We start from the raw sequence: 11,814 nt of genomic DNA on the forward strand, positions 1-11,814 counted from the left end.
TTTATGTTGTCAATATGCTAATAACTCATAATTTGGTTTACGAATGAGTGTGAATAAGATAAACTATAGACAATGATTAAAAGAATGGTATTATATTAAATATATCCTTGTTATTTTAGTATTCATATCATTTGGCTACATGTTAAACACTCGTAACAAAGTATATCAATAGTATGTACAATGAATAATGTATATCTAAGTATAGAAAACAAGTTAAACTTTAATCCTTGTAAATTGTACCTAAAAAATTTATATTTCATCGTGAGTAATTGCAAATACAACAATCATAGTAGAAAAATATTAGCATATAGCATCATTTAATTTTTCATTTTTTATAAATATAGTAAATTTTATTACTAAAATCTATATTTATGTGAATAATTTTCCAAAGTTGAATTTTTTGTTGTGTTATTTTAAGAATATGAGCATATGTTCAAATTTATGGATAATTTCTTAATAACATTTATAAATCATTAATGAATTTGATTTTTCTATCAACAATAAATTTTATAATAATGTCACTGCAAACTTTCAATCTCATCCAACTATTTTTTTAACTACATAGTTACAATAATAATAATAATATAAGTCTTTAAATATAATTGTAGTTATTTAATCTCATTTTTTTACTTCCACAAAATGTGAAAATTAAAATATCAATAGTAAAAAAATAAGAAGAAAACCTTAGTCTTTCTTAACAATGTGAAGTTGTCAACCATTTTTATTAGAAAACAAAATTTATAGTTTGAAGAGAATAGATGATAGTATAACTCAAATTATTGGTAGATTGTGAACATAATTGGTGTTTAAATTAATTTCTTATATTCTCATAAAAAAAGAAAAAAGAGAATTGAAATAATTGGTTGAATGTATGAATTTAAACATGAAAAACAAATATTTAGATGTGTAATTAGGAAAAAAAGAAGGCTAGAAGATTAGATAATGGTACCCACACGATGAGAAATAATACAAATTGTAAAAAGAAAAAGAAAATGCTTTTGACTTTTGAAGAGCATTATGAAATAATTGAATTTGGAATTGAGATGACACAAATAAAACAATTAGATGGTTATGTGTAATTAAAACATTATTAATTTGACTGAAACAGTTCCAAATCAAAAGTTAATCCCTCTTTTCAAACACAATTAATCTCAAATCATAAACCCCTCTCCCCCGCTGAAATATGTCTTTTCCATCTAAACTCAAATTTTTATATTTAAATTTCATTTGATAAAATTGCAAACAAAAGGTCGGCCACTTGAAAAAAAAGAAAAGCAATAATAATAAATAACTAAACTACGTCCATCTCACTTGAATTTTAAAATTGTAAAAATGAAAATTTTGATCATTCTAATCCAAATTTGGTAAAGAGTTTAAAGTAAAAGTCGAAAATGCATCTCATTTTTTAAAACTGTTTGATTGCTATCTAATTGTCATCTGATTACATAATTATCTTCTATTTAGTCGTCAGTTCAGAATAGTTATTTAATTATTATCTTTTTTACTAGTAATTTTTTATCAACCAACACTTTGCTGGTCACCACTACACCACTACTTTACTTAACTGTTATTGTTCTACTTGTCATCATTCAACACTAAGGCTCTTCCACGACACGTTTGCTCACTACTCTCTCTTAGAAGAGGAACCAACATTGCCAACTTGTTACCTTCATCAAAACAGTTTCTCTACGTGTCATCGACCACTGTTACATGTTCAATCGTCGAGCTCTCTCTTTAACACACTTGCCTCTTATTTAGAAATGTAAGAGTTTGGGTGACAACTAGGGTTTAAGTGTGAAGAGTGTGTAAGAAGGTAAAACATCTTAGGGAGAAATGGGAGTATAGAAAATAAATTTTACTACATGTGCAATATCTAAAAAGTCCAAACTACATATTTAAAACTTTCCTACATGGTTTTCCCAGATATATTACAATTTTCCAACAAAACTTCTTTCTCCTAATTTCCACACTCTTACTGCAAATTATCCTGCCTCTCTACAGTACACATGCTGGCACATATTTGTACACTTTTTTTCCCAGAATCACTAAGGCTCCTTTTAGATCCAATAATAATTAAATAAGACGCATTGCAAAGACCACGATTATGGATTAATCGAAACGTATCCTCAACTTTTAATTAATTGAAAAAATAATAATTGTTATGCTTTTGTTGAAGAGTACGTATGTGAAATACATATAGATAGGTTGCCTAAAAAACAATATTATACATGCTTTGAGCTTGCTTAAATAGACTTGAGAACTTCTGAACAGAAAATAACGTGCCTAATTTGAACAAAATAAAATAAATAACTGAAAACATAAAGTGGATTAATCACTTTAGCTCAAGTTTAACTTGATGTCTCAACTTATGAATAATGACCTACACAGATAAATTTTCTAAACATTATTGAAAAATAGAGAATGGAAAACTAAACGAGAGTGTGAAAAGAAATACACATCTCAATGGAAGATGACTAGACCTAATTGAATACATATAAATTTGTTAAAATTGTCATTATATCGTGGTCAAAGGGAGGAAAAAAGTCTACATCAACAAAGAAAACAAATAGTTTTTTTTTTTTTTTATCTCGTAATCACATCATTAAAGTAGGGAGCTTCTAGATAATCACTTTAACCAAATCAGCAAATCAAAGTCTCATTTTCCCTAAGCACAAACTTTCTTCATTGATAAATAGTCAAAACAAGAGCCCACAAGCCGACACCCTTATTATTTATTTATTTATTTTGGCCTACTTTTAGGCCACAAGACCTCAGAATTAAAAGCATAAATGCAATGATAATAATCTGTTTTTATGCTTATTTGAGGATATTGACACAACAAAGCAAGCAAACATGAATCCATAGCACAACGACAAAGCACTTGAATTGGAAAAGCTTGACATTAGGGGATGGGATAGTGATAATGGGAAGCCCAATTATTAAAAAACTTGCCACAAATTTCTTCTCTTGTATGTTGGGTAAGCTTTGTCTTTTAAGTTGAAGCTAAGTGAGAAGAAGAAAAAATAGAATAGAAACTACGGCGCGCCAAGAGACACAAACCCACTTTAGGGATTTTAATTTTACTTGTTCAAATTACTCACAAACGTTGTTTGTTTTTTTCGTATTTTTTCTTTGGGCGGCCATCACACAGAGAGAGAGAGAGCGAAAGTAGTCATCAAACTTATTTTTCTAAGGTCAAAGGTCGGCTTAGTCAAAGATGAAGCTCCATAAATATACGCATTATTGCCAAAATTAATTTACATGTTACTTCAATTTATTGATCTTCACAATCATAATAAGTTTAATTAAATGACAAATATTGATAAGATGTAAGTTATGTAGAAGGTTTTTTAATTGGACAGGTGGAGGTTGGGATTTAAAAAGTTGATGATATCCAGCTAATTATGGGCAATGAATGAATGAATTAATGAAAGAGAAGTATGTGTTAGGCAGATTTAATTGGAATTTTGAATGTGAATGAGAAAGATTTTGAGGTGTAAATGACGTTTACCTTACGTGTGGTGAAAGAAGGAGTTCTTGCCTTTTGACCTTTTGCTTCGGTAAACTGAGTACCCATGCATCTTCAATTTAAATATTGTGTGTGAACTTTAACTGCTCAACTGAGATTACAACTATATTCAACTTCTAATATAATTACAAAGTTTGTATTCCTCTAAACCTCCAAATAAACATCTAATTTTATTCATTTACTTTTAATAATTTTAAAAGAATGTTGGGATGATTCTCCAACGAACACCAAATACTTAAAAAAAATAAAAAATTAAGTGATTTATTTTTTATTTTAGTAAAGTTAAAATCAGTGTAAAGCATATCGATCTTTTAAACGATTACATTTTATATAGAATATCTAAATCTAGTAAGTCGGGGTGCACGTGCTAGTTTTGGCCCATTCTTAAATCATGCAACCTTTGCATGAAGTAGATTTTACTCTTATGATTCTTATTTTTAAAATCTTCCTATAGCTTCGTCTATGTTTCTTAAACTTGATATAGTATGAGATTTCATCTCAAAATCAATTAGCAATGCGATAAGTAGTTTATCTATCTTATATGGAATATGAGTCAATTTGATTTTTTCAACTTGAGACTCTGAATTTCTCCTACACGTGGTGTATTGATTACATATCAATTTCAAATTTATACGTTCTCGTTCTCGTTATTCAATATACTTCTAAAAATAATACTTATCTACTTAATTAAAAATAATAAAATATAAAAATTATTTACAAAATATAACCAAATTTATCCAACTCTATCTATTTCTTTTAAATTTTGTACTATATTTTATAAATATTTTCATATTTTTATTCATAATAAATTTTCGTGAAACAACGAAATAGTTATAAATACAATCGGATAATATATATGATGTAATTAAAGTATAACATAGTATAAAATACTTCTTAAAATATTCTAAAAGAGGAAAATAAAGAGAAGTAGGCTTTATAAAAGAATTTGGTGAAAGTTTCAAATCATATAAAATATGTTCATGAAAAACATGGTGACAATTATGAAGAGTATTTTTAGTTATAAAAGGTAAAGTTCGATCACCGACCTTTATTCCAATTCCATGATGTGTTGCTAAATCTTGTAATGTACTACAAAATTTCCTCCTCCCCTTAAGTTTCAAAAAGCATTCTTTTGTTTTGTGTGTATGTTCACATTTTTACACTATTATTGCTCTTGTCCTTATTACATTTTATGAAAACACAAAGAAAATGTTTAATACACAAGGAAGAAACATGCGAAGTTGAATCCTTCCCTTTCCATTTTTTCTTTTCTTATTCAATTATTAGTTTGACATATATATAGACACATAATACAGTTCACATGCCTTTCATTTTTAGATTCTAAACATTCATTTCCTATAATTAGGTACTAAAAAACAATTTTAAACTTTTAATTTCTAGAGATAAAAGTCGTGTATATCATAATTGATCTCAATTCTTTTTAGTTATTAATTCTATATGTTAATAGGTGATGATGATTCATGTAACAGACAAATACATATATATACAATTGTTTATTAACTATTCCTACAGTAGTCTACAAAAAGAATAATGTTTAATGAAGCAACATCCATAATGTGAAAAAAAAGCATATGCTTCAAATTTATTGTTTGTGGGTTAAATAATAAAAGAATATTCTATATGCTTTTAATGATTTTAATATTACCAATAACTTTCATGAATGCTTTAAAGTTATTTTAGATTTAAAATAGAGATTTGAAATGATATAATTATTATTGTTGAACTTTAAAAAATAAGATTGGAAAGCTACATAGTTTAATATCAATTTTTGGCTAATTAAATTCTAAAAGCTTCTACATCAATTATATTTATTTTAACGTTTATAGATATTTAAGAATAATATTATAAATTTTCTAATAATACGGACATTTAAGATAAAATTGATTGGAATTTCTTATAACGCAATCAATAATTTTTCCCATGTGTCTAAAATGATGACGGAGTATGAAAAAAAATTCCCTTAATTTGATGCTCATAACATTCCATTTCAAGATTTGACATTTTCGTACATTCCATGCGACCTAACAACATCATCATTGCTTAACTTAAATATTTATTAGAGTAAAAAGAACTTATATCCTTGAAAATTGAATCATTCACTTTATTAATATTATGGTAATTTTTAATTAATTTAAATACATTTTAACCTTGTTTTTGTAATCATTTTTATTAATTAGTTAAATGTGACATCAATTCATTGCTTTATATTTTGTGGCGAACAAAACCTATGTATTATATGATTTATGTTGACAGAGAAGTAAAAAGTAATTTTGGAATTGGATAGAGAAAGAGGAGGTTGGATTAAAAGGAAAGAAAGGGCACAGGAAGCTTGGCTTTATTTTGAATAAAGAAAAAAGTAACTTCTCTTTTCATTTAGACATTAAAATGGCACCGCTGAGACGGTACCACGTGTTATCCCAATGGCAGACGGAAATGAATATAATATTAAGACCTTTTTATGTATTTCATGAAAAGGAACTGTTCCTCCTTCCACGTGGGCTGGACAGCTGTCCCAAGCAAACCCTCCGCCTCCCTTTCCTCTCTCCTCCGGGAACTTATACTCACTGTCGGGAAGCACTACGACACTCCATTTCTCTCTAATTAACACAAATCCCTTTCTAATACTTATTATTTAATTTGTATGGATTAACATGAAAACAACAGTGGTAACGTGTAAATAAAGTATCCTTATTATATTAGGGGGAAATAATTGCTTATTACTTTAAAATAACACTGTTTTGTAATACATGTCAATGACGCCAAACTGGTATGATGCAAATACAATCTATACCAAGATTTGGTTTCATTTTTTAATTAACTAAGAAACCAAATAAAGAAAGGAGAGGGTAATTAAATATTAAAGATGTAATAGATTAATGGTATACAATGATAAAAGCTTGCCATTCATAGTTTGACATGCAAGGAAGAAGGTAAGATTTGCTTCCGAATGCAGAAGGTTATGGTTATGAAAATGGATATACTAATAATTTGATATATAATTATATATCTCAATTCTCACTTATTTATTTATCTTTCTATTATTGTTTTATCAATTTAGTACCTAACCTTTTAAAAAGTTTTACTTTCATCTTCTATGCGTTGATTTTTTTTCCATCAAGTCATTGTTATTGTCATAAAATGATTACATAATGTCAAAATCTACATTTTCTTATAGGTTGAGTTTACAACAAGACTTATATATCAATCACTTCTAAAATAGTGATTATGTACTTAATATCATATGAAATATGGTAACTTTATCCAACTCAATCTTAACTCTCGCAAGAAAAAAAAAAGAATATATACAAATTTGTAGTTATGCTCGTGTTGGACACATATATCGAATCATAAATACTAATCTAAGAAAAAGAAGCATAAGAGATAAAATTGAGAGAGACCCATTGGAGAAAAAAGAGAAAATAAAAAAGGAGAGAAGAGGGTGTAAATCATACATTTAGGCACATAATGAAAATTATTGGAAAATTTTTACAAGGCATCATTTCCAAAATTAAAGCCTTTTATGATAAGATCTCAATATTGGGAATTACATGAAGGCGGGATTAACATCCAAAAAATCGGAAAATTCAAACTTAAAAATTTGGCTGCAGTAGCTTTCTCTATCATCTTGATCGGTCCCATTCCCATTGGCTGTACTGAAATATGTTGAATTTGAGTTCAATGGCGTCGGGCTTGAATTCAGAGTCGACGTTTCCGGCGACGCCTCCATAATTTGTTCATGAAATTGTTTTTGTTCTTGTTCTCGTTCTCGTTCTTCATGTGAACCATACAAATCGTAACTTTGAAACTCTTCTAAAGATGAGTAATTAAAACCGTTCAAGTTATTATTAATTGAGGGCATTTTGTCACTTGGGTGTTGACAATTTTGGGAGTAAAAGTCAGTGGTGAAGTTTGATGATGATGGGAATAGTAATTGGTGGCCGGAGGAGTGATAATAGGGGGGTTCTCCGCCGTAAGAGGTAGTGGTGGACGGACTGCAACCGGCGGAGACTTCATGGAGCGGTGGAAGAGCTGAGGATTGGTCAATTTGGTGGTGGGATTGTTGTTGTTGTTGTAATTGTAATTGAGAGATGATCATTTGGGAATATTGTTCTTGATTTTGATCAATGTTTTGAAGTAGAAAATTTGGATTTTGAGAGAGATTGTTAGAGGCAATGAAAGAGTTGGCAAATCTAAGGACTTCAGGGTTAACTGTTGAGTTGTGTATTCCAATTAACCTTGAGAAATTGTTCATTTGAGAATTGGGACTATTGTTGTTGTAAAACGATGACCCCAGAATTGAAGATAAATCAAGAAGATCAAGCCTTGGGTTGTGGGTTACCGGGTCGATTCCCATTCTTAATAGCCTTTTTCTAATATGAGTGTTCCAATAGTTTTTTATTTCGTTATCTGTTCTTCCTGGTAATCGAGCCGCAATTGCAGACCACCTAACCAAAAGTTGAAAAATAACACTAAGAAACTAAAAGTAAACCTAAATGAAATAAATTTAGTTTGGTTTGAAAATCATTTGAGAAAACTCGTTTGAATCGTTTCTTCTCAAACTTTTTACTCAATTTAAATAAAATAGTCTAATGATTATTAGCTAAATTGAGAAAGAAGGTTTTAAAATTACTTTTCGAGGTTAAAAAGTTTAGAAAACAGTGTTAACTAAAAGTGATAAAATGATACAAATTTGGTAGAACTTACTTGTTGCCCAAAATGCTGTGAAGTTGAATAATAGTTTCTTCTTCCTCAAATGAAAATCTTCCCCTCTTAATATCGGGTCTCAAATAATTTGTCCATCGAAGACGGCAGCTCTTCCCACATCGTTGTAGACCTAAAACAATGACAACAAAGTTTATAAGAATAAGAAGAAAATATTAAGCTTTTACAACAATATCATGAGTTGATGGAATATTTAAAGCAACCCCAAGTGAGAAACTTCTGAAAATTTACCTGCATTTTTGGGAAGAGTTCTCCAATTTCCATACCCATGTTTCTGTATATAATCAATAAGTTTCTGATCTTCCTCAGGAGTCCATGGACCTTTCTTCAAACCTTCTTTCTCACAGCATGGGGTTCTTCCCATTTTGGCGTGATAAAAAGAAAACTTGGACGATGAAATTGGAATATGAAGTTGGTATGTTTGAATTTGGAGAGAGTGAAGAGGAATATGGATATGAAATATGAATAATCTGTAGGGACCTAAATGATATGAAACTCTATAAATAGAAGAATGGGAAAGGAAGTCAAATGGGTTCGGTGCCGTCCACTGTTTATTACTTTGGGTGAAAACGGTGACGTGTCCTCTTTTTTCTTTTTCTCTTCTCTTCTCTCTAATGAAATTACAATTATAATCTATACATTAAAGATGGGATTGTTGGAAGTATATGTTTTAATGATACGATAATTATGTAAATAATGATATGGTATAATGTGTGTGTTTAAAATGGATCGTTTAGTGTGATTGGGAAGCATCACTTTCTAGTCTTCACATTATAAAAGAATAGCTGTCATTGACGTGGTGAAGCCACGTGGGTCATCTTGTTCATAGATCCTATGGCGCCACCCTCTCTCTCTCTCTCTCTCATATTACTATTACATATGCATGGCTTCCTCTCATTGGTTAGTCCAACTAGTCAACATTTTCCCTTCTAAACTCCAAAAAATAACAAGACAAATCTTTTGTTTGATAAGCTGAAACATTGTGGCAGCTACTTTTTTTAGCAATCAAATTTAATGGATACTAATTTTACTTTATTTCATTACCATTTCTGACGGTTTAATCCTTGTTTATATATAATGAAATTTCTTAGATGTATAGATAAATAAAACGATTGTGTTATGGTTATATGGATTTAATATGAACTTTTACTATTAATTTTTTCATGATAATTTGAACTATAATGTTATAAAATCTAAACTATAGGGTTTTAAATTGTAACAAAAAAATGAAAATATAGAAACTAAATTGATACATTAGAGTCTAAATTATCACATCAACAAAAACTTAGGGTTTAAAACTATAATATAACCTAATTTTTCTGTATTTAATAAGCAACACTAAATTTTCACACGAAGAGATCAATTAGTTGATAATAATTTGATTGATTAAGATGGGTGATAATTGAAATAGAATTAATTAAACAAAATTTTAAGAGAGGAATTGTAAAGGTATTTATTTATGATATGAAATGTGAAGATAACTTGTTAAAAAAAAATTCATGGATGGGATAGTGATAGAAAAGGGGGGGGTTGGATTAAACCAACCAATTTGTAACACGATAAGCTTATCAACCTCCGCACGCTATTAATTGCTATTTTATTTGTAATTTACAACTTTGTCTGCTCCATAACAAGCATATCTCTTTCCTCCATTTACGACACTTTTCCAGTCAACATATATATCGAAAGAACCAAAATAAAAAAGGTAAAATCAAATGAAAAAGTGTATATATGTATGTATATATATATATAGTTTGTGAAACATGTGTGAATTAAAATTTATTTTCCTTCTTTCTCTCTCTGTACCAGTGTTGTCGGTCTTAATAAGCAATCAACGGCACAATATTGGTATTAAATTTGAATTTATGTAATGAAAAACCATATATTTTCTTCAAATTTCCCCACGAGCCAGTACTTGAAAAGTTAGAGTAAAAGACCCAAAATTCCATGGACCTTTTGGGTGTTTTTAAAGAGAAAAAAAGAACGATAATTGTCCTTTTAAAAAGATATTCACTACTAATTATTAGGTCAAGTCTTATTGATTGGGTCCCTGAAGGGTTAAAAAGATGTAAAAGGTGTTTTGATATATTTATTTATTATATGAAGGGGGAAGGGGCAGTGAGGGCAATTTTGTGGAAGAAAGAGGAATTTTTGCATGGATTCACACCGGAGATGTGTACGGAAGTTGGAGTTGTCTTGAATGCCCAATTATTAGGTGATTTAACTGTAGTAGTTGTTTAATCAATCATTTGATTTTCTAAATCTTTCAATTATGGATCTTGTGCGTGTCTTCATCAAAGCCGTTCAAATTGACAGATCGAATGACCTCATCAGTCCATTCCTGAGCTCCCACGTTTTCCCATGGCCGCTTGTCGGTCCAGTATCAATATCAAAACAAGCTCTCTCCTTTTTTGTGTTTTGTTGTAATTAAAGTCTTGCCCGCTATAAGTTTTTCAAACTACACATTATGCATTTCTTTTCTTTGAAATCTCTTAAATTTGGTCAAATTTTTCCCTCTTCTATTATGTTGTTGGAGGGTGTCAGTGTGTTGTATTCATACCCATATTAATCCATGCCTAATTTTCAAATTACTGAAAATTACATAGTTTGAATAGTATTTTTTATCATAGATTTTTAAATAGTTTGGATTTCGAAATTAGTTATAAGGGTACACTACCTTTAAACTTAAACTAATGGTTTGAGAATTATATTTCAAGCTAAATCAAAAAGAAAAAAAAACACATATATTTATTCTTTTATAAACAAATCAAAACTATCGTTAGAGTATAAAATTGTTTAAACGTTAAATGAAAATTGAAACCTAAAATAGAATGGAATTGAAATCTAAAAACATTCCAAATGATTGCTAACACATATTTCAAATACCATGTTTGTTTTCAAATGAAGGGTCTGTTTTTTTAAAAAAAAAAAATAATAAAGGACAAGGTTTTAGAGTTATTCTTGGATAATTTTTATTTTGCTAAAATGAAACTTTTTAAAATCTAGAAAAATAATTGAATCTTCTACAAACTTTAAGAATATTTTAGTACAGTTTAAGCTAGAGATTAAGGACACCCTCCTCAAATTGTGAATAACTCATGACCCCATGGCAACTTTTGGAACTTACCAAGAGGCTTTCTAGTGATAGTGCTAACACAAGTTAGCTAGTGAATTCTGGTCACTTTAAAACATAAATAGCTACTAATCTCTCATCAATTGAACACCTCTTTAGAACTAACATACACTTAAAAATTTAGTATTACTTTGAGTTTTTTCAAAATTACTGAAGAAATCACATGCTAAATAAAGGACAACGACCTTTTCAAATAATTAATTTAAGAATTAGGTTTAAGCTAGTCAATGGGCTTCATATTTATATTTAATTAAGCTATGACACGTATAAGTTAAATGTATGATATATAGAATAATAATGGACTTTTAATGGTTGGAGCCAGCTGCCCACCAATTCTACTTCAAAATTTATTAGTAATTTTCTATTGCCTAATGGTCACTTCTACCATGGAAAAAGTTAATGTATGCGA

The 11,814-nt window shown here is 29.2% G+C and overlaps 1 protein-coding gene across 1 annotated transcript; it reads right to left on the minus strand.

Moving 5' to 3' along the window:
• Positions 1-6,970: 6,970 nt before the first annotated feature.
• On the minus strand, positions 6,971-9,388 carry LOC101206909 (transcription factor MYB102). Its single transcript, XM_004134915.3, has 3 exons — positions 8,504-9,388; positions 8,255-8,384; positions 6,971-7,995 (listed from the first exon to the last, which is right to left on the minus strand). The coding sequence occupies exons 1-3, from the start codon at positions 8,634-8,636 to the stop codon at positions 7,095-7,097; spliced, it is 1,164 nt and encodes a 387-aa protein (XP_004134963.1). The 5' UTR covers positions 8,637-9,388; the 3' UTR covers positions 6,971-7,094.
• Between the last annotated feature and the right edge of the window lie 2,426 nt (positions 9,389-11,814).

The sequence above is a fragment of the Cucumis sativus genome, chromosome 6 (genome assembly GCF_000004075.3).
Source record: "Cucumis sativus cultivar 9930 chromosome 6, Cucumber_9930_V3, whole genome shotgun sequence".
Classification (NCBI taxonomy): domain Eukaryota; kingdom Viridiplantae; phylum Streptophyta; class Magnoliopsida; order Cucurbitales; family Cucurbitaceae; genus Cucumis; species Cucumis sativus.